Source organism: Passer domesticus, chromosome 24, assembly GCF_036417665.1.
Source record: "Passer domesticus isolate bPasDom1 chromosome 24, bPasDom1.hap1, whole genome shotgun sequence".
NCBI classification, from domain to species: domain Eukaryota; kingdom Metazoa; phylum Chordata; class Aves; order Passeriformes; family Passeridae; genus Passer; species Passer domesticus.
Genome location: NC_087497.1, coordinates 4,759,932 through 4,782,289, shown reverse-complemented (window position 1 = coordinate 4,782,289; position 22,358 = coordinate 4,759,932). Strand labels below are relative to the sequence as shown.

General features: G+C 62.9%; 1 protein-coding gene across 1 annotated transcript; it reads left to right on the top strand.

Moving 5' to 3' along the window:
• Positions 1-1,974: 1,974 nt before the first annotated feature.
• On the top strand, positions 1,975-21,709 carry KCNQ4 (potassium voltage-gated channel subfamily Q member 4). The gene is made up of 14 exons (XM_064398699.1): positions 1,975-2,240; positions 10,111-10,201; positions 11,807-11,933; positions 13,153-13,328; positions 13,399-13,524; positions 13,621-13,731; positions 13,833-13,928; positions 14,300-14,388; positions 15,415-15,570; positions 17,872-18,092; positions 18,180-18,282; positions 18,369-18,500; positions 18,597-18,732; positions 19,421-21,709. The coding sequence occupies exons 1-14, from the start codon at positions 1,975-1,977 to the stop codon at positions 19,637-19,639; spliced, it is 2,049 nt and encodes a 682-aa protein (XP_064254769.1). The 3' UTR covers positions 19,640-21,709.
• Positions 21,710-22,358: the final 649 nt, after the last annotated feature.

Genomic DNA, 22,358 nt, shown 5'->3' with positions numbered 1-22,358 from the left:
GTCACCGCTGTCCCCGCTGTCACCAGCACTGCCCCCACCGCGACAATGCCACCCCTGGGACCCCCAGGCCGCTGTCCCCAGCTCTGCCCATCCCAGTCGCGCTCACAAGGGTTGGATGAATCCCCCCCTCCACGATGTCCCCCCGGTATCCCCCACCCAGGGAGCCGAACTGGGGCTTTGTCCCGGTCCCTGTGTCCCGGTGAGGGGTCCCGGCTGTCCCTGGAGCCACGGCCGCTGTCCCCAGCCCCGCAGCCCTGCAGCTGCATTCCAAGCCTGCAAAACTTACTGGAAATCCTGTGGATGCAAATCCTGGCCGCCGCTCCGTGCCAGGAACTCGAGCTGCAATCCCGAGAGGGCAGCAGGCTCCAAGCACTGAGGCCTCCCCCTCGCCATTCCCGGCCTCTGGAATCCTCTTTAAAGTCTCATCAGGGCTGGGGACGCGAGTGGCTCTGTGGGACCCCCCCGAAGCCGGGCAGGTGTGGGGTAAAATCAGCAAATCCTGGGATGCCTTCCCAAAACCTCCACCCATCTGACAGATGGGTTGGTGCCATGTTGATTCAGACTGCCTGGCTCCATCCCAAAACCTCCCAGCTCCCAGATCGATGGAGATTCCCGGGATCTGGGCAGGTGATGAGGTGAGAATGGCACCTGCCCCAGCCCCAGGAATAACCCAATCCCCACCTGCCCCTCGAACAACCAAGTCCTTCCCAGGTCACCTCAACCCTGCCCCCTCCGCAGCCCCGAGGTTTCAATCAATCCCAGGTGAAACCTAAACCTCCAGCGAGGGGAATGTGCTGCTCCAGAGGCAGCGGGATGAAGGTCAGGGCGCTCCCGCTGGAGAGGGGCCAGACGAGCTGGGGGGATGCTCTGGGAAGCACTTTTTGGGGGGGATGCAGGAGTTAGGGGAGAATTTCGTTTGCATTTCCAGCATTTCAGCCTCCACGGCTCTTATCCCGTCTGCGTGGGGCTTTTGTGGCATCCTTGGAGGGGGGTTGTGGGTTTCACAGCACCATTTCCTCCAAGTAAATAAAATTGTCCATTTATTGTGCGTGATTCCAGAGACCTCCCAAATCCCGCAGTGCTCACGAGGGCCCCGCGCTGTGCCAGGATCTCTGACTGCCACTAAATAATTCACTGCCAAAGCCCTGAACTTCATCCCGGCTCCGGGAGAAGCTGGAGGGGTGGGGTGGGGGCACTCGGACTCTCCAAAGGTGCGAGAGCACAGGGATCCAGCTGGGAAAGGGAATTCCCAGTCCCCGCCTCAGTTCCCCGCTGTGTTGGTGGCAGGTGGAGGTGGAAGAGCAAAGGGCTGCATTTGGGAAACACTTGGAGCCCGGCTCGAGGCTGAGTCTGCGAGGATGGGAGGGGATGGGATGCTCCATCTCCTCCAGGGATGCTCCATCTCCTCCAGCGATGCTCCATTTGCTCCAGGGATGCTCCGTCCCGTGGGGATTGGGAGGCTCACTCTCGCTCCAGGATGCTCCACTCCCTCTGTTTGGCCTGTGCAGTGGGATCCAGTTTGGGGCGCAGTTTGGGATCCAGTTTGAGATCCAGTTTGGGATGCAGTTTGGGATGCAGTGACGTGGCTCGGGACGCGATTCCATTTGGGATGCGGTGCGGGGTGAGGCTGGGATGTGGCCTGGGATGCGGCTCGGTTCGGGATGCGGCAGTTTGGGATGAGCTGCGGGACGCAGCCGGGATGCCCCAGCACTCTCCCCGTCCCCAGGGGCGGTGACAGCAGCCCGCCCACCGCCCCATCCCCTGCAGCCCGCACGGCGCTGCCCGCCCGCCCGTCCCGCGGAGCCCCGGGGGCGGGGGCCAGGTACGGCGGGGCGGGCCGGGCCGGCGGCGGGGGAGGGCCCGCGGCGGCGGCGGCGGCTAAAGGCAGGTGGCCCCGGGAGCGGCCCCGGGCTGGCTCGGGGGTCCCGCGGCGGCCGGGGCCATGCGGCGGGCGGCGGCCTGAGCGGGGCGGCCATGGCCGGGGCGGCGGCGGCGGGCGGGGAGCGGCGGGCGGCGCTGACGGCGGTGCGGACCGAGGGCGCGGGGACCCCCGGCCCCGGCAGCGGGACCCCCCCGCCGCCGCCCCCTCCCCGCCGCCGGGGGCTGCTGGCGGGGCCGCGCCCCGGGGCCGCCCCCCGCCCCGCCGGGGCCCCGCGGTGCTGCCGCCGCCGCCTGCAGAACTGCCTGTACAACGTGCTGGAGCGGCCCCGCGGCTGGGCGTTCATCTACCACGTCTTCATGTGAGTAGCGGGCGCCGGGGGGGCCGCAGGGACCCCCACCCGCAGGGCTGCCCGGCAGGGAACGGGGCGGGCGCTGCCGGTGAAGGAGCACCGGGGGTACCGGGAGAGTCGCGGGGCTCCCAGCGAGCCCCCCCGGGCTCCACCGGGAAGTTTCTGCTCTGTGTTCGGAGGGGGGGACGCGCCGGTGCCGCTGCTGCCGCCGGAGCCGGTCCCGGTCCCGGTCCCGGTTCCGGGATCTGTCACTCTTCGGGGGTTCGGGGCAGGGGGTCCGGGGCGAGGAGCTGAGCGCATCCCGGGGGTGGCACTCAATCTCCGGGATGACCCAGCGCCCCTTCCCGGGGGCACCGTGTCACCGTCCCGCTCTGCCGCTGTCCCTGGCAGGGGTCTCTGAGCGTGGGGGACCCTCAAAGGCAGGGGACCCGCGGGGGTGACAGCTCTGGGCGGCACCGGGGACCCTCTGCTGTGCTGTACCTGTAGCAGTGCCGGGACAAGGCGGGAGTGCCACCCCAGAGCCGTGTCCGGCTGGCATGGGGCAGCGCGGGGGGTTTGTCCCTGCTGGACCCCGAGAGCTGCGCCCGTTCCCGGGTCGCCGTCCATCCCCAGCGCCGGGAATCCCTCTCCGGGCCCGGAGGGAGCTCCCGGGAGCGCACCTGCTCCTTTCCCCGCTCCGGGTGTTTGCCCAAGCCCTGCTCCAGCTTCCCTCGCTGGATCCGAGCATCCCACGGCTCCTGGCGTGCGGGCTCGGCTCAGGGCTCAGAGCAGCTTCACCCCCTCGGGTTTGTTGCCTCAGGGAGCTGGGGGGTCCCCAACACCCCTGGAGGCTGCGGGGACAGAGGGGGCTCCAACATGGGGCTCGTCCCAAGCCGGGACACGGTGGCACTGCCGGGACATCGCTGCAGCCGTGGGGCAGGACGTGTTTTCCCTCTTTGCCTGGCGTGTGCCAGGTGTGGGCACGGACCTTCTGCGAGGGCACGAGCCAAAATTTTGCCTCCTCGCCTCTCACCTGGAGCGGTGCCGCGGGGCTGCGTCGTTTCTGGGGTGCGGGAGCCGGAGCTCGTTAAGAGGCAGGAAAATGGGTCTTGCCTAAGTTAGCACATCGAGCTGGCAGCAGGAATTTGTCACTGGAGGAAAGGGCACCTGAGCTCCCCAGGGAGCCGGGACACGAGCCCGGGGCCCATTTGTAACCGCACCTCCCCTGCGGCCTCCCACAGCCTGAATCCCTGCGTGGAAAATCCCACCCTGGGAAGAGCTTCTCCAGCAGGGAAAGGCAGCCAAAGCCCCCGCCAGGCGAGGCAGTCGGGATGGACACCCATGGCATGTGGGAGAGCTGTGCCCCTGCTCATCTCCCAGCTGGGACACCCATCCCTGAGCGTCCTCCACCAGTCTGAACCTGTTTTACCCCAAAAACAACCACCTGGCAGGAGCGGCCCCATTTGCAGAGCCCCCCCAAGCCCCCCCAGCCCCTCCCCTGCCACCCCAGCGTGCCTGGCCCGCAGCTCCTGGGTGCTGGGCTTTGTTCCACAAGATGTGCAGCCGCCGGCAGCAGCAGCCAAACGTCTCCAGCCTTTGCTGGGGAGGCTTTTTGTTCACTCGCTCGCTTAATTTTAGGGCTGAGGCAGCTGCAGGGCAGAGTCCTGCCAGGGACCCCCCGAATCCTGTGGGAAGACTCCGCAGTGGGTGCAAGGTGCGGACATCTGTTCTGTGAAGCCTCTCCCGTAATGCTGCTCATTTCTGGCTCCTTCCAAGTTTTTTGTTGGGTTTTTTTTTTTCCTCTCTCTCTCTCTCGCAGCAGATGGGAGCTGCGAAGCTGTTGCAGCGGCTCTGAAGTTGTCGGGGATGATTTGTGTGCCGCAATTCCTGGGTTTTAACAAAAGAGGAGGAAGGTGTTACCCCCCTCCCCTTCCCCTCCCCGAGGCAGGGGAGGGGACGGAGCCCCCGGCCCGAGGTGACACAAACGGGTCCCCTGCGCTGCCTCTCCCGAGCAGGCTGGCTCCGAGGCAGGGCTGAAAACTGCTAAAATGGAAATACCCGCTGAGAAGTGACGCGCTTCCCCCCCGGAGCCGGGAAGCGCTTATTGACCGACTTCAGTCTCTTTCTGTCGGCGAATTGATCCCAAATCTTATCCCGGCACCTGCTCTGGGCTCAGTGGTTGGGTGACTGAATCATTTCTGCAGCAGCTCTGCCCGGAGGGGCTGGGAGGGCTTGGAGCCACTTTTGGGGTCTGATGGATGTCCCCAAAGCCCCCCATGCTCCGGGAAGGGGGTGGTGAGGACAGGGGAGCCCGTGCAGGTGGCACCCGAGGCTCCGAGGTGTCCCCAGCCCCTGCAGCCCCGCGCTGGCCATGAAGAGAGGCGCTGGCCGGCCTCGCCAAGCCGTGCCTCGCCCGCTTGGAATGAGAATTCCCAGCCCCGGAGCTTACGGAGCAAATCCGGGAGGGAGCCCAGAGCGTTAAGCCAGAGGCTTTAGAGCCAGGAGGCAACATAAGAACTTCCTTTTTCCAATCTCCTCCTCGTTAGCGGGCAGGAAGGCTCTTCCCTGCTCCCGGCAAAGCCGCTGCGGGCTTGGCACGGGCACGGCTGCGTGCCCGCGGGCAGGGGCTGCCCTGCCAGGGGGGTTCTGCAGCCTGGAGCTGCTCCACGCGGCTTTCCAGGTGCCCAATTCCAGCTCTTCCCATTGCGGCCTGTCCCTGCCCACCCGCCAGCCCCCCGCATTCCCAGCGGCTCGCGGGGTCTGCCGGTGCCGGTGGTTATGGAACGGCGGCTGGGTGCAGCCGCAGCTCGGCTCAGCACTTTTCCGGCCCTGGAGGAGCACTTCCATCCAGAACAGCTTCACCTGGAGCAAATTAGGGAAGCCTGAGCCAGCAGCACCGGGAGCAGCCGCAATCCCCCGCCTGGAGCAGCGTCGCCCGTGCCAGGCCCGGCTCCCTGCGCTGCTCTTGGGTTTATTTCCCACCTGGGAGAGGACTTTCCCTGAGGGGACGCATGGGAGCCTTGTCCCTGCTGGGTGTTTGGTGGGGACACAGGGGTGGCAGCTCCCGGCAGAGTGGCAGGGCAAGCCTGGCACTGGGTGAGGGATGCCAGGCACGGGCTGTCCCTGCTCAGGGTTGGCCTCCAGTGGGAAATCCCGGCTGGGTTGGGATGGTGGCACTGGGATGTGTCCCCCTCCGGCCAGGGAGCAGGGTGGTGGCAGCTCCCGGAGCATCCCTGTGCCTGGCTGCTGTTCCAGCTGGGTGTGGAGGGCAGGATGGGGCTGTCACCCCCGACCGTGTCACATCCCTCCAGCACTGCTTGGACATCCAGAAAACACCCCCTGCCCTGCTGGCAGTGCCACCATGGCCAGTGCCCAGCCCTTGCCAACACCCCCGGGGCAGTTCCTGGGCCTGCAGCCTGGCATGGATTGCAGGAAATCCTCCCAGCCCTGCTCAGCACCGAGTCCCCGCCGCCTGCTCGGAAAATCCTCTTGAATTTAACTCTTCAACCTCTCTTAAACTCTTGAGTTTAACTCTCAACCCTTCCACCTCTTTGAATTTAGCTCGTTGAAGGCTTTTAACTCGCTGGGCTGGTGGCATGGCCACAGCCAGGGGGACTGGAGGCTGTGCCCTTCGAGCCCGGGCTCTGCCCCCAGGGCCACCTTGCCTGGGGCTGAAACGGGAGCTGCTTCAGGGGCAGTGCCAGCGGCAGGAGAAGCCGGCACAGCACTTTCCCCAGCCCCATGTGGTGTCACCAGGGCATAAAATTAAGCGACTTCGGCGCAACATGAAACGGGGCATTGATTTTTCCTTCTGTTTTTTTTTCCTTTTTCCCTTTTCCTGCTCTCTCTGGACCCCCCAGGCCGGTGCAGGAGGTGCCAGTTTGGGTGCCCCAGTGGGGTGCAGGGGTGATGCTGGAGAGCTTTTGATTCTTAGTCCCCCCCAGCAGCGATCCCAAACCTCCCCTCCACTCTTTGAGGGTCCCAGTTTGGGGCCACTCACACCCTTGTGCCCCAAATGTCCCCATCCCTGCGGACGAGGGTGACAGCCCCGATCTCTCTGCTGGGGTGCCTCAGAAAACACTCTGCTTCCTTCCCCACCTCCAGCCCGCTCCTTGCCAGATGATCCAAGAGCAAAACTATCCCGGCTGCTCCGTGTGAGCGCCTTGGCACGGCCGCAGGAGCCTTGTGACCGTGCTCCCCGCGGGGCGCCGGGTGCCACGGGGGTGCCAGGTGATGCCACCAGCAAGATTTTCCTCCCAAAACACCACGATTTTAAAACCACGGGCTCGCACCCTCTGCGGGATGTCACCCTGTGGGTTCTGCCGTGGGCTGGGGCAGAGGCTCCACAGCCCAGCTCTGCTCCCAGCCTTCCCCAGGGGCACAGCCGGTGCTGCCCCTCCGCTGGGGCTGCAGGGCTCTGGCAGCAGCCCCCTCCTGCTGGCAGCGTGTGCCAGCCTTTGCTGTGCCCCTGCCCGCTCCTGGCTCCGTGGGGGAACACTGGGAGCTTTTCTGCTTCTCTTCTGGGCGGCGTGGGACGCTCCGTGCCATGGTTACGGGCGCAAACAGGGCGGCCACAGCCCGGTTATTTATATCCCCTCTCCTGAAGGGCCGCGGGGCCGAGCGGCGGGGATTTATGGCACGAGCTGTTTGTACAGCTGCAGACCGAGCTGAACCTGGCGGCCTGGGGAGCGGGCAGGGTGAAACGCCATCCCCATCCCCGCTGGAGCAGTTTTGGTCCAAACCCTGGATTTGCAGCGATGGCAGAGCTGGAGGGTACGGCCCAGGTTGCTGTGATGCTGCCAGGGAAGGGATCCGTGCCTCCCCGGGGTTGGTTTTCTTGCTCATCCCTCGGCTGAGCTGTTTGTCCTCGGGTGGTGTTTGCCTTGGGCTCAGTTATCTGTGCCAACCCCGGGGGGCGAGGGCAAAGTGGGACCGGGACAGTCCTGCCAGGGTGTCACCCCTGTGCCAGCCCTGGGGCAAGGGTAAAGTGGGACCAGGTCAGGCATGCCAGGGTGTCACCCCTGTGCCAGTGCCAGGGCAAGGACAAAGTGGGACCGGGACAGCATTGCCAAAGTGTCACCCCTGTGCCAGCCCCGGGGGTTTGGGAAAGTGGGGACAAGGACAATCCTGCCATGGCTGGTGTCACCCCCATGCCAGTCATGGGGCAAGGGCAAAGTGGGAGAGGGATAGCCCTGCCAGGATGTCACCCCCGTGCCAGTCCCAGAGGTTTGGGCACAGCAGGGAGCAGGACAGCCCTGCCAGGGCCGGTGTCACCCCCGTGCCAGCCCCGGGGGTTCAGGGATGACTCCTGGCCAGGCCGGGCTGTTCCACCCCCCATCCCACCCCACAAGCTCCGAGGATCCCGTTCCCCCAGCTTGTCCCAGGCTCTTTTGGCGTGCAGCCCCTTTGCCCAGGGGTGTCTGGGGGGCACTGGGGGCCAACTGGTGCCCGCCTGCCCACCCTGGGAGGCCGACTTGGCCCTGCTTCCCCTGAGCTCAGCAGCTTTCCCGGCTCACCTGTTCCTGGGCCGGCTCGGGCGGCAGCAGATGGCAAGGCCCACCCTAATGAAGATTAATTGAGGAGATTTCGCCTTCCCCGCCGGGTTTTCATTATTGTTTTGGGGAGGTTTCATTGCTGCTGGGGCCGGGCTCTGCTCCTGCCGGGTCCTGTCCCCACGTCCATGGGCTGGGAAAGGGGCTGGAAATGGGAATTTTATTTGGGAGAGGTGAAACACCAGCTCAGCCTCCGGGATGGGGCAGCCCTGCAGCTCCTGGCCCCCTCTCTCTGCCCCCTCCCCATTCCCTGCCAGCATTCCTCGGTTTTCCAGCTCCTCTTGCAGGGTGGGAAGAGCATCAAACTGGGACGGGATCCTGGCACCGCCGGTCGCCAGCGGGGTTTGATGGAGGGCTGAGGATGTAAAACCCCCCCGGGTGCTTGGTAGGGCGGCTGAGAGCGGCATTCCTGCCCGGGAGGGGTGGGGGATGCCGGTTCCTGGCTCCCCTCGCTGCCTCCAGGCATCTGACCCTGCCCTAAGCCGCTTAAGCGCTGCCGGCAGCCGGGACGGGGCGTTTGCCCGGGCTTTGCAAGCTAATTCCTAGCAGGTGATGTGTTCCCAGAAAGTTCCTTTCCCAGCCAGCCCCGTGGGACCTCTCATGCCTGTATCCTCCCCCAAATCCTGCGGGATGCTGCCTGGGAGCTTTCCCCACCCCGCCGGGTCCAGGTTTCCATCACCGTGGTGCTCCAGAGCCAGGGCCACCCACAGCAAAGCCCCAGGCATGGGGACCCCCTCCCTGCTCGCTGGATGAGGCGAGGGGCACAAATCTCTGCAGGCTGGGAGATTTCTGCCTTCTCCTCTGCTTTGTGCTTCGCTGCCCGTGTAATTGCCTGCTAAATCCTGCTTGGATAATCTTTTATTGCTGATGATGCGAAGGCCCGAGCTCTGCCCTGGGCCCTGGTTGCTCCTCAGCCCAGAGCCTGGCACCCCCTGCCCGTGCCACGCTGTTCCCTGCGGGGTTTCACTCCAGAACTGCTGTGCTGGGGGAAAAAAACCCAATTAATAATTCAGAGGGAGAAGGAGCTGGCTCCAACCTTCTGCCTTGCGGGAGGGGAGAGCCCGGGAGAGCAGTGAGGACAGGGTGGTGACACGGCCGTGACACCCCTGGCCCCTTCCTGGCTCCAGCTCTGCCTCCTCCCTGCTCTGCATCCAGCCCTTCTCCCATTCCCAAGGATTATTTTGCTGTCGGTCCCACCTCCAGCAGCATTTTGGGGAAAAGGACCCAGCTGTCCCCTTCAGGCTGTGCCACCCTCATCCTCCTCATGCCAGGGCTGGGTTGAGAGCCCTTGGGGGCTGTGGGTCAGTGGGGAGGGGTCCTGGATGCTCCCACTGAGGGACAGAGTGCCAGCCCCTCTCTGCTGTGCTCCTGGCACCTTCCCAGTGGCACTGGGACAGTTGGGACAGCTGGGACAGGGTTCACCCTTCTGATGGCCCAGGAGCTGGTTCTGCCCAAAAATCACCAACACAAAGAGATGGGGATGTCCTCCTGAGCAGGGGCTGAGCCCCCCACACCCCCCGGATTAATTAAAGAGATTTCTCCTCCCCCAGCAGGTTTTCATTATGGTTTTGGGGAGGTTTCATCCACCCCTGGTGGCCCCCGGGCATCGTCACCATGAGAACACAGCCATGGGGCTGAGCTGGGTGCCACCAGCTCGAGGACAAGGTGCCAGGGCCACCAGGGCTCAGCCAGGCCGTGCCAGTGCCACCCAGCGTGGTGTGCCCGTGGTCCCCAGTGCCACCCTGGAGCAGAGAGTGGCCCTTTGTGTCACGTGGCCCTGTGGCACAAGCCCTCCGCTTTCCTTTTTTAGAATCGCTGGATCAGGGGAAAAAAATGTATTTTTGGAGGTTTCGTTTGCTTCAGCTTCAGAGTCGACTTTCTTTTTTTCTTTTCTTTTTTTTTTTTTTTTTTTAATTCCCCTCCTTATTTTAAATGGGCCAAAGCCCCTCGTGCCTGACCCGGCGCTCGGGGAGGAGCAGCCTCAGAGCTGTTCCTGGGGACTTTTCCCTGGGTTGGCACTTCCCAGGTGCTGCTGGCAGGTCCCCACGGTGCCAGTGCTGCTGGGGACAGTCCTGAGGAGCTCTGGTCCCCTTCCTGCAGCACCAGAGCCCCCCACAGTGCTGGACCCCCCGTGTCCCTCCCTGCCTTTAATGAAGAAGATGCAGGGCTGCGGCAGAGCTGGCACCGAGCCCCGTGGCAGCTCCTGGGCTGCCCAAAGGCTCCATGCCACCATCTAGAGGCAAAACGTGTCCCCAGTGGGGAGGTCTTGACTGGGGGGTTCAGGCTGTGGGTGAGGGGTGGGGTCCCCTGGCTGTCCCTGTGCCCCCACTGACACTTTGTCCTTCCAGATTCCTCCTCGTCTTCAGCTGCCTGGTGCTGTCGGTCTTCTCCACCATCCAGGAGCACCAGAAGCTGGCCAACGAGTGCCTCTTCATCCTGGTGAGTGATGCAGGAGCTGCTCGGGCTTCCTCTCCCCACTTTACATCCTGAAAGAATCGGGCACGATCGCGGGCAGAGCCCCTGTGACCTCGCCACCAGTCACTGGTGGTCCCATGGCACCTCCGGGGTGGCCTGGCCGTGGGTGTCACCAGGGCTCAGGGTGGCCCATCCCACCATTGTCCCTCCGCGCGCCAACCGCTGGAACAGGCAAGGCACGAGGGGCTAAAAAAGGCAACTTTCCCCCAAACTGTCAGAAAGAGCTGACGCAGGGACTTCTCCCGAGTGACGGAGACTAAATTGGGAAGGTCCTTGTGACTTTCCTGCGAGTAAGCAGAACGGGGGCTTGTTTGTGCGAGAGGTAGGAGGACAATGCTGACAGTGGAGGAAAAGGACCCAGCTCGGGGCGAGGAGGAGAGCAGCGACTCCCTCACAGCCCCGGCGGCTCCGTCTCACCGCCCTCATCCCCCGGGCTGGCTCCTCCAGCCTTGCTGGGGCCACCCCGCGCCGCGCTCAGCCCGATTCACTTTGTCCCCCTCAAATCTGAGCCCCTACCCTCTTTTTATCTCTTTCCCCCGGCAGGAATTCGTGATGATCGTGGTGCTCGGCATGGAGAACATCATCCATGTGCGGGCCGAAATCTGAGCCCCTCTTTTTCCCTCTTTTTCCCTCTTTTTCCCTCTTTTTCCCTCTTTTTCCCTCTTTTTCCCTCTTTTTCCCTCTTTTTCCCCGGCAGGAATTTGTGATGATCGCGGTGTTCGGCATGGAGAACATCGTCCATGTACGGGCCGAAATCTGAGCCCCTCTTTTTCCCTTTTTTCCCCTGTTAGGAATTTGTGATGATTGTGGTGTTCGGCATGGAGCACATCATCCACGTGCGGGCCAAAATCTGAGCCTCCTCTTTTTCCCTCTTTCCCCCGTCAGGAAATTGTGATGATCGTGGTGCTCAGCATGGAGTACATTGTCCGCGTCTGGGCCTAAATCTGAGCCCCCTCTTTTCCCTCTTTTCCCTCTTTTCCCCCGTTAGGAATTCATGGTGATTGTGGTGCTCGGCATGGAGAACATCATCCATGTGCGGGCCAAAATCTGAGCCCCTCTTTTTTTCCTTTTTTCCCCTGTTAGGAATTTGTGATGATAATGGTGTTTGGCACGGAGTACATCATCCATGTGCGGGCCAAAATCTGAGCCCCCTCTTTTTTCCTTTTTTCCCCTGTTAGGAATTCGTGATGATCGTGGTGTTCGGCATGGAGTACATCGTCCATGTGCAGGCCGAAATCTGAGCCCCTCTTTTTACCTCTTTTCCCCCCACAGGAATTTGTGATGATCGTGGTGCTCGGCATGGAGAACATTGTCCGCATACAGGCCGAAATCTGAGCCCCCTCTTTTTCCCTCTTTTTCCCTCTTTTTCCCTGGCAGGAATTCGTGATGATCGTGGTGTTCGGCATGGAGCACATCATCCATGTACGGGCCGAAATCTGAGCCCCCTCTGTTTTCCTTTTTTCCCCTGTTAGGAAGTCGTGATGATCGTGGTGTTCGGCATGGAGAACATCATTTGCATCTGGGCCAAAATCTGAGCCCTACCCTCTTTTTTCCTCTCTTCCCCGTTAGGAATTCGTGATGATCGTGGTGTTCGGCATGGAGTACATCGTCCGCGTCTGGGCCGCCGGCTGCTGCTGCCGCTACCGCGGCTGGCGCGGGCGCTTCCGCTTCGCCAGGAAACCCTTCTGCGTGATAGGTACGGGCTGGCACGGCCAGCAGCTCCCTCTGCTGCGGCGTGGCAGGGTGGTAGAAACCTTGCAAGCTTCTTTGAGGTGTCTCCTTCAGAAGCTGTTCAGAGTCACGGCACCAGAGCAGCCATTTCAAGTCCGTGCACACGCCATGGATGGCTCAGCGGAGGAAGGACAGGAAGGGTCTTTGCATGATGTGTTCCAGTGAGGTTTCTTCCAAAGCATGCCGAAGGGATCAGGGGCAAAGACAAAACCATTTGTCATAATTAGCATTGACTCCATGATTCTCAGAAGGCTGATTAATCACTTTAATATACTGTACTTATTGAGAAACCCATCACCCTTACACACAGTCCGATACAGATTTGACCTAATTGGTCCTTGAATCTGAACATCATTAAGAAATTAAGAAATCACCCCCTGGTAAACAAATCTCCATAACACTTTCCACACGTGCGCAACACCGGGTGCAGCAAGTGAAGATGAGAATTGTTTCTCATTCTTTTCTCTGAGCTTCTCACAGCCTTTCCCAGGATGATGGCCAGGGAAAATTGTGTTTTTCTCTGTGGCCAGAGAGCTGCTGCCACACCACGGGGTCTGCACAGACTTAAGTGTGTCCTTCAACGTGTGTTTGAGTCAATATTTTCAGTTGGTGGAATATACATAATGTCATATAAAAGTTCGTGGTAAATACAATTATTTAGAGCCCAACGGTTTTCTTTACTGGAACTTTGAAAGCTTTGAAGTTTTTTTTCAAATTTTATATTCAGTAAAAGCAAGCTATTTTGGAAAGTTTCTAGGGGAAGAATATGTACATGGGGAAAACAATATAATATATAAGGTTGTTCCAATGCTTGACCACTCTTTCCGTGAAGAACTTTTTTCTAATATCCAACCTGAACCTTCCCTGGTGCAGTTGAGTCCATTTCCCCTTGTTCCTTCTCTGGTTTCCTGGGAGAAGAGACGGACTCCTGTGTCCTCACCCCTTCTTTCAGGCAGTGAGGTAGAGTGCTGAGATCACCCCTGAGCCTCCTTTTTCCAAGCTAAACAACCCCCTGCTCCTCACAGGACTCACGTTCAAACCCTTTACCAGCTAACACAATAATAAATTAATAACACAACACATTAGTACAACGCCACAACTTTGCGGGGGGATTTTATCGTCGATTTTTACGTCCGGAATTCGGGGTGACCCACGCCACCCCCTGAGCCTCTCTGTCCCCTCAGACTTCATCGTCTTCATCGCCTCGGTGGCCGTCATCGCCGCGGGCACGCAGGGCAACATCTTCGCCACGTCGGCGCTGCGCAGCATGCGCTTCCTGCAGATCCTGCGCATGGTGCGCATGGACCGCCGCGGCGGCACCTGGAAGCTGCTGGGCTCCGTCGTCTACGCCCACAGCAAGGTGAGAAAAACCACCCGGGGGCATCGCCCGGGCGCGCCCCCGAGCGCCTCTGAGCCGCCGTGCCCCGCAGGAGCTCATCACCGCCTGGTACATCGGCTTCCTCGTGCTCATCTTCGCCTCCTTCCTCGTCTACCTGGCCGAGAAGGACGCCAACGTCCAGTTCGCCACCTACGCCGATTCCCTGTGGTGGGGCACGGTAAGCTCAGCCCCCACGGCCCCCCGGGGGCAGGAGGGGACGGGGCCGTGCTGGGGGAGCGCCCTGCAGGCCCCCCGCTGCTGTGCCCCCGGGCAGGTGACCCTGACCACCATCGGCTACGGGGACAAAGCGCCGCAGACGTGGCTGGGCCGGATGCTGGCGGCCGGATTCGCCCTGCTCGGCATCTCCTTCTTCGCCCTGCCCGCCGTGAGTGGGGCCGGGAGAGGCTCAAAATGGGGGGGGGAAAGGGGCAGAGCCGCCTCTGTGTGGGGTTTGGCACTCACGGCCCTGTCCCCTCCTGTCCCCAGGGGATCCTGGGCTCCGGCTTCGCCCTCAAAGTGCAGGAGCAGCACCGGCAGAAGCACTTTGAGAAGAGGCGGACCCCGGCAGCCAACCTGATCCAGGTGAGGCAGCTGCCGAGCTCCCCCAGCCCTGCCCGGGAATGCTCTGCCGTCCCCTCCCCTCCTCTGCCCACCCAAACTCCCGGCCCCACCTCCAGCACCGACATCCTGCGGGTCGGCCGCTGCCTCCTGGGTGGGATGGATGGATGGATGGATGGATGGATGGATGGATGGAGGGATGGATGGATGGAGGGATGGATGGATGGATGGATGATGGATGGATGGATGGATGGATGGATGATGGATGGATGATGGGTGGATGGATGGATGGATGGATGGATGGATGGATGGATGGATGGATGGATGGATGGAGGGCTCGGGGGGGTTCTCCCATCCCGATGGATCCCGATTCCCGGGAATCTCGCTGCCTGCAGGCTGCCTGGCGCCTGTACTCCACGGATGCCAGCCGGGGGTACCTGACGGCCACGTGGTGTTACTACGACAGCCTCCTGCCCGCCTTCAGGTAGGCGGGAGGGGAGGAGGGCTGGGCGGCTCCCGGGGGTCCCCGTGGGGATGGAAACCCTGGGAAACCAGGAGGGACCTTGTGGAAACCCCAGGAGCTCGGTGGGGTCGAGCAGCGCCGACGCCTTCCCAGGATGGGAGTCTGCTGAAGGAGCCTCCTTCACCCTCATCATCCTCACAGCGCCCATCCCATCCCCTCTCACTCCATCCACAGCGTTCCTCCAGCCCCACAGGGAGCGGGGTGGTGCCTCGGGGAGCCCACGGTTGTGGCAGTGGAGCTGCAGCCAGACAGGAGCTGGTTCCAGGTGTGGGCCCAGCTGGACAGGGGGGATCCAGCGGGAGCCCCTTGTCCCGTTCCTGCAGCGTGTCCCTGCTGTGATCCCTGGGATTTTGCCACTGTGGGTGGATCAAAGGCTTCCCAAAGGTTTCCAGGCCTCTCTTCCAGATCCTGAGGGTTTGCCACATCCTTGTGAGCCTCCCTGCCCTCCTGCCTGCCCTGCTCTGGCCGTGTGACAGATTCATCCCTCTGTCCCACTCAATTTTTCCAAAGGTGGGGCTTTCAACAGCCACAGCCCCGAGCCCCAGCTTCCCGAGCATCACCCCCAGTCCTGGGAGTCTCTGGGGGCTCTGCTGTGCCAGGAGCCGTGTTCCCTACGGATTCCATCCCTGCTGGCTCTGAGCTTTCCCCTTCTGGCTGGAGCCCAGGATCTGATGGTGACAGGTCCCCGTGTCCCCACCCTGTCCCAGGTTTGTCCTCGCCTGATCCATCTCCCTCAGCACGTCCAACCCTTCCTTCTGTGCAATCCTGTCCCAGGACCTTCCCCAGCCTCATCGTCCCCAATTAAGAAACCATCTTTTGAACAAAAGTGCTGATTTTGTTTTGTTTTGTTCTGTTTTGTTTTGTTTTGCTCTGGTTTTGCTTTGGTTGGCATTCAGGAGGACCCAGAGCTGCTCAGCCTCGCTTTGCTGCTTTAGTTTGCTTTGGAAATTTTAATTTCTCCCCGTTTTTATTTCACCCCGACCTCAGAGAGCTGGTCCTTATATTTGAGCATTTGCACCGGGTCCGCAACGGAGGATTTAGGAATTCAGAGGTGAAAAAATGGCCTGACAGAGCCCCACCACCCTACCACTGCTTCACCCCTGCCCAGAAAACCTTCAGCCTGGCCGTGTGCTCAGGGGAAAGGTAGGAGGGGGCAGCCCCCGTGTTCTCCCTCCTCTCTGCTCTGTCTCTGCCCCTCCGTGCCCTCCTGAGATGTCACTGTCACTGTCACCTGAGGTGCCACCACCCCAAGGTGTCCCTGCTCCTGCTGCTGCTCCAGCTCCGTCCCAGCTCCAGAAGGGGCAGGTTTGACCCCAGGGACACTCTGGGCTCTTGCACCTGTCTGAGGTCACCTCGCTGCCCTCCTCACGTGGCTGCGGCCCCGGGGTGTGGCACAGGCTCGCTGAGAGTGGCAGGAAACCCCTTGGCAAGGGCAGTGGTGCCAGCCTGGCAGGATGGAGCCATGGGGCCATGCTCCAGAGCAAATCCCAGAGCCTGGGGCTGGGAAGGGCTCCCGGAGCCCTGGAGGAGAGAAGGGAGGGCTCGAGGCTGCCCTGCTGGATGCTCTGCACCGTGTCCCTTGTCCCCTCTGCCTGAAGAGGAGATCCCAGTGCTGGTCACCCCCCAGGCCATCGGGCCAGGGTTAGGTGGGGAGAGGCCTCGTGCCTCAGTTTCCCCCGTGTTGCCACATCAGCAGGGCTGAGGCTGCAGGCGTGGGGCTGAGCGGGACCTGCTCCCCCAGGTGAGTTCGGGGCTTGGGGGGCTCCTCCCTGGGCTCGGCGACCAACCAGGAGCTGGCAGGGGAAGGACAGAACCCCCCTCGGGGGCCTGAGCCCGCCCATCTCCCCCACCTCTCATAACATCTCATCTTCTCTCTCTCCTCCCTGTCCCGCTCACCCTCCTCCTCCTCTCCATCCCTCCACCCTCCCCCTCCCCGTGCCCCAAGCTGGAACGAGGAGGACGCGCAGCCCCACAGGTGTTTACGCCTCAGGTAACGCTCGCCCCCGAGCCCGGCGGGGCCACCACGGTCCCTGCGCTCGGGGACTGTCCCCAAACCCTGCTGGCAGGGCCGAGGCAGCGCGGGTGTTTATGCAGGACCTACACAAGCTGTGGCACCCGCGGGGGCACCGCGGGCACGGGCGGGCGCTGGCCCGCGGCTGATTCTCTTTTCTCCTGTGTCTCTGCCCTGCCCCTCCAGCCCCATCTTTAGTGGTAAGAGGAGGCTCTTGCAGACGTGGGGCACGTGGAGACGGAGGTAGCGTGTCCCCCCCGAGAGCGGCACCGGGAGCCTCGGGATGCATGGATGCACCCGTGCCTGCGACATGGACAGGGCTGGGAGCGAGGCACGGCGGGTGGAGGCAGGATTGGGGTCCCTGCACAGGGCAGGGAGGCTGTGCATGGCCTGGGCCGAGCTGTCTCACTGTCCCTTACTGCCTCAGTTTCCCCGTTGTAATGTGGATGAGCACGGGCTGGTGGCAGCCATCTCCAGCACTTGGATAAATCCCATAAATCCCATAAATCCCATAAATCCCAGCTGTGTGCTGCAGCCTGATTCCCGGGACACAGCCCTTCCCAGCCTGGGAATGTGTGGGATGTGTGGCAGCCCCGCTGCCAGCACGGGGCAGGGCTGTGAGCACCGTGCCCTGCCAGGACCCTGCCTTTATTCCTGCCAGGACCCTGCCAGAACCCTGCCTGTATCCCTGCCTGTATCCCTGCCAGGACCCTGCCTGTATCCCTGCCTGTATCCCTGCCAGGACCCTGCCTGTATCCCTGCCTGTATCCCTGCCTGTATTCCTGCCTTTATCCCTGCCTTGCCCTGCCTGAGGAAATCCAGGAGTGTCCCCAAACGCCGGGGTTTCGTGGATCCTGTCCTGCAGGGGGTGTGGGATTCTCTCCGTGCCCTCCCCGGCTTTAGGGTCCTTCCCCGTGTGTCCCCTTGAGCTGCGTTTGGGGTCTCTCATCACGCAAAATATGGGGGTTTTGAGTAGGTCCTGCATAAAAATTGCCCGAAATTGCAGCTGGGTTTGGGAGCAGAACTGCGGTAGGGCAGGAGCAGAGCCTGGATTGGGAGGTGCAGCCTGGAGGAGGAGGAGGAGGAGGAGGAGGAGGAGGAGGAGGAGGATGAAGGAGCTTGGCCGGGTTTGGACACCCCGTGCCAGCAGGGGTGGAGCGGGAGCAGAGCTCTGCTCAGCTCAGAGGTGGCTCTGCCGCGTGTCCCCTGCTGCCACGCCTGTCTGTCCCCTCTCTCCCTCTGCCACCTCCTTTCTCTGCTCTTGCGACCAAAAAAAACGGAATTAAAGGAGCAACCGCAGAGCTGCCCCTGCAGGAACCTGCCGGGCGCACTCTGTGAGCTCAGCACGGCCACCCCCGCTTCAAACAGGGGCCACCCCTTCCCTGTCCCCGTCCCCACGGCCCTGACGCCGCCCTGCCGCTGTCCCCGCGCAGCAGCAAGATGGGCATCAAGGAGCGGATGCGGCTGAGCAGCTCGCAGCGCCAGGGCAGCCGCGGCCGGCAGCAGCACCTGGGGCCGCCCCTGCACCGCTCCCCCAGCCCCGAGGACGTGGCCGAGGCCTCCAGCCCCAGCAAGGTGCAGAAAAGCTGGAGCTTCAACGACCGCACCCGGTTCCGAGCATCCCTGAGGCTCAAGCCGCGCACCCCGACTGAGGGTGAGCCCCTGGGGGACACTGGGGGGGCGATGCAGGGTTGGGGACAAACCTCGGGCTCTGCCATCCCCCCGCTCTTGGCACCCGCAGCCGACTGCCCGCCGGAGGACAGCGGCGAGGAGAGGAGCTCCCCCTGCGACCTGACCTTCGAGGACATCATGCCGGCAGTGAAGACCCTCATCCGGGCTGTCAGGTGGGACTGTCCCCTCCCGTGTCCCCCAGCGGGCACAGAGCCCCCCGGGCACCCCGTTCCTGCCTCCAGCCCGGCTGTCCCTGCAGGATCCTGAAGTTCCTGGTGGCCAAGAGGAAGTTCAAGGAGACCTTGCGTCCCTACGATGTCAAGGATGTCATCGAGCAGTACTCGGCGGGACACCTGGACATGCTGGGCAGGATCAAGAGCCTGCAGACACGGTGAGGTGCCCTGCAGGTGACCCTGGGGGTTCTCCCGCACTCCCGAGCCCTCGGGAGTGATGGATGGGCTCTGTCCCTTCCTGCCCTCCCTGCCAGCGTGGACCAGATCGTGGGCAGGGACCGGGCGCTCCCCGCGGACAAGAAGGTTCGGGAGAAGGGCGAGAAGCCGGCGCTGGAGGCGGAGCTGGACGAGCTCAGCATGATGGGGCGCGTGGTCAAGGTGGAGCGGCAGGTCAGGAGGGGACAGCCCGGGGTCCCCAGCCCCCCAGGAACCCCGGCAGGCAGCGGGGGGACACTCTCTCCTGCCCCGAGGGTACCAAGGCAGCCAAACGAGTCACCTTTGCAGAATAAGAGACACTGGAGACATCGGTAGAGGATGAAAGGGCTGACTCCTAGCAGGGGTTAATCCAAGGTTTTATTCGGAGCTCCTGGGAGCTCCCACACCTCAGGGGGTGTCCTGCTCAGAGTGCCAAGGTTACATTTTAAAGGGAGCTGAGAACCAAATAGTAGATAAATTTGCTGACCAGTAAAGAAACTTCAGGGGTGAACACTTAGGGAATGGACATTTGGGACAGTGTATGGGGCAGCACTTGGGGGCTGACCCCTGGCCTCAGACTGATCACTCGATGGCTTGGACTGAAAGTTCTAGAGGGGATGGGATGCTGAGTGACTGACAGAGAGCCAGGGCGGGGATTTGGGGATGATCTCAACCCAGGAGAATGATTACAGATAGAGGGAGAGGGTACGAAAAAGGGTACACCATTTGGGAAAAATAAGAGGATACAAACCCAAAACCATTACAAAGTATAGAAACACACAATGTTTGGCAATGTCACCATCCCTTGGGAGGGTCAGCTGAGCCCCCTGCGACCCCTCCAGGGGGGGTGGGCCCGGCTGAGCCCTCCCTGCCGCCCTTGCAGGTGCAATCCATCGAGCACAAGCTGGACCTGCTGCTCGGCCTCTACTCGCAGTGCCTCCGCAAGGGCTCCAGCAACTCCTTCAGCCTGGCCGCGGGCCGGGCGCCGCCCGGAGAGCCCGACAGCACCTCGGACTACCACAGCCCCGCGGAGCACGAGGACATCTCCGCCTCCGCCCAGACCCTCAGCTCCTCCAGGTCTGCCAGCGCCAACATGGACTGAGCAGGAGGCAGCGGGATGGGCGCTGCCCGCCGGGATGGGGCGCTGGGGTGGCGTGGTGCTGTCCCCTCGCTGTCCCCTCGCTGTCCCCTCGCCGTGTGTTACTTGAACCGAGTCTTCCTCTGAGGGGGCACGGCTGCAGCGGGGTGGCTGTGGCACTGTGGCATGGCCAGCCCAGGCTCCTGGGACATTCCTGGGCTGTTCCTGGGATGTTCCCGAGATGTTCCTGGGATGTTTCTGAGATGTTCCTGGGACATTCCTGGGATGCTCCTGAGATGTTCCTGGGATGTTCCTGGGATGTTCCTGGGATGCTCCTGGGCATGATTCTGGGATATTCCTGAGATGCTCCAGGGACATTCCTGGAACACTCCTGGGATGTTCCTGGGGAGCTCCTGGAATATTCCTGGGGAGCTCCTGGGATGTTCCTGAGATGCTCCTGAGGATGCTCCTGGGATGTTTCTGGCTTCCTGTAGGATGACACCTCCCCAGTTCCAGGGTCCTGGGTGCTCCCCAGCTGTGGTGGGGATGCTCTGGGCTGGCCCCATCCCCTGGGGTTTGGGTTGAACCCCATCCCCAGCCCTCAGGACAGATCCTGCCTGGTCCCCCAGAGCTGAGCCGGGGCCACCACCAGCTATGCAAGGTCCCACCTCCCTCTTGCTGCCAGAGCAGGGGTGTGGGGGCACGACCCAGGGTGGTTTTACCCACGTCACTCGGGGTCCCCAGTGTGGGGAGCTGGGGACTGTCCCCCCTCCCCAGGCTGCACCTCTCCAGAAGCACAGCAGAGCCTTCTGCCTGCCCGTGCATGCTCCCAGGGCAATACATATATAGAAGATATAGATATATATATATATGTATTTATGCAATAATGTCTTAATATGCAACACCCCTGGGAAGAGCAACCCGAGGGGCCATAGGCAATAAGCAACTCCCTGCCAGCTCCCAGGGCTGGGCTGTGCTGCCCAGGAGGGCCCTGGAGGCCCTGAGGGCTCAGGGCCGGGGGGAAATCTCCACCCGAGGGTGGCCCTGGAGCCAGGAAGCTGAGCAGGGGCTGTGGGGACAGGCGCTGTCCCCAAGGAGTGTCCCTCCCCCGGTGTCCCAACCCCTGCTTAGAGGATTCCCTCCCTGCTGGGTCCTGCGGTGCTCAGTTTGTCCCTGCCCGTGTCCCTGTCCCCTCTGCGGTCCGGGGAGCACGGGCCGGGCCTGGAGGGGACCTGCCACAGGGTGGTGTCCTTGCATGTCACCTTCAGCAGAGCCACCACGGCTGCCCCGGTGCCCTGCGCTGCTCCCCAGCCCAGCAACACCGCGGCCGTGCCAAAGCGCCGGGCGGGGGCTGCACCCGGGGGGGCTCGGTGGTCACCCCACAGTGCCAGGACCTGCCCTGGGCTGCTCCCCCCGCTGCCAGCGCCGCCCCTCTCTGGGGTGGCACCGTGGGATTCGCACCCCTTCTCCCCTGCTCCGGGCGCTGGGGGCTGCCCACCCTGCTCGTCCCGTTAGTGCATGTGGCCAGCGCGGGCTGCCAGAGCTTTTCGAACCCCCCCAACCCTGCTCTGCCCTCGCCCCGGGGGTGCCCGGGCCGTGCGACACCAGGGGACAGCGCTGGGAGGGTGGCCGTGGGGCGAGGTGCATGCGACAGCTTTGCCCGCAGCCGCACGCAGGAATTAACCCTTAGAACCCCCGTCCCGGGGCTGGCTGGTCCCCGCAGACCCCCCCGAGCCAGCGGTAGTTACCTCACTTGATTAACTTATTAACTTATTTGTTTCATTAAAATTTGGAGTAGAGGCTGCCCGCCTGCTGCCGTCTGTCACCCGGCGCTCCCGAGAGGTGGCACTCCAGCCCTGCCACCGAGCCGCGGCCGGGGGACACAAATGTCCTGCAGGGGACACAAATGTCCGGGCTCCTCCCTGACCCCTAGAGCTGCAGAAAGCCACCGAGACGGGACTGAGAGCCCAGCTCCGGCTCGCTCGCCCTCCCCCGCGGCTGCTTTTTGGCACCTTGCGGGGAAGGGTCGCTGCCCCGGGAAGGGCTGTGCCCCCCCTGCCTGTTTGGTGTGTCCCCCCCCCAAATGGCGGCGACGCTGCGGTGTCCCCAAGGCCATCGCAGGGAGGTGAGGGTGCAGCCCCCTTCCCCAGGAGCCCCCAGACCCCCGCAGGGCCAGCAGAGCTGCCCCCCATGGCTGTGAGCTGGCAGCCCCGGGGCCAGCGCGTCCTGCAGCGATGTCGGGGGCCGAGGCGGCCCCTTCCCGTGCCGCTGGCCGCGGAGGAAGCCGGGGCTGGCCGCGGCTCAGTCCCGGCCTTTCCTGGCTGCCTCCTTGCCAAGAAACTCGCTCCAGGATCGCCTCGGAGCCGAGCCCTGCGGGGGCAGCGCCCCAAAGCTGCCCGGCCTGGGGATGGGGGCTCGGGGGGCTCCAGCACCCCGGTTCCGCCGAGTGCCCCATGTGTGGGGTGCGATCCCTGGCGGGTTGGCTTTGGGGGGCACCGTGCCAGCTTCTGGCGGCGTTCCCAGAGGGGTGGGCGGCTTTCCCGGGTGGGTTTGGAGGGATTCATCCCGGCAGCTGTGGGGTCTTCACCCCGCACCCAGCCCGGCTGTGTTCATGGGGCAGCCAGGGCTCACCCAGCCGGGTGTGGGGTGCGAGCGGTGGGGACGGGGTCCTGGCAGTTTGTCCCTCCCCCGGCACGGCCGGGGCGGTGGCACAGGCAGGGCAGGGGCTGTGTGCCAGCCCGCC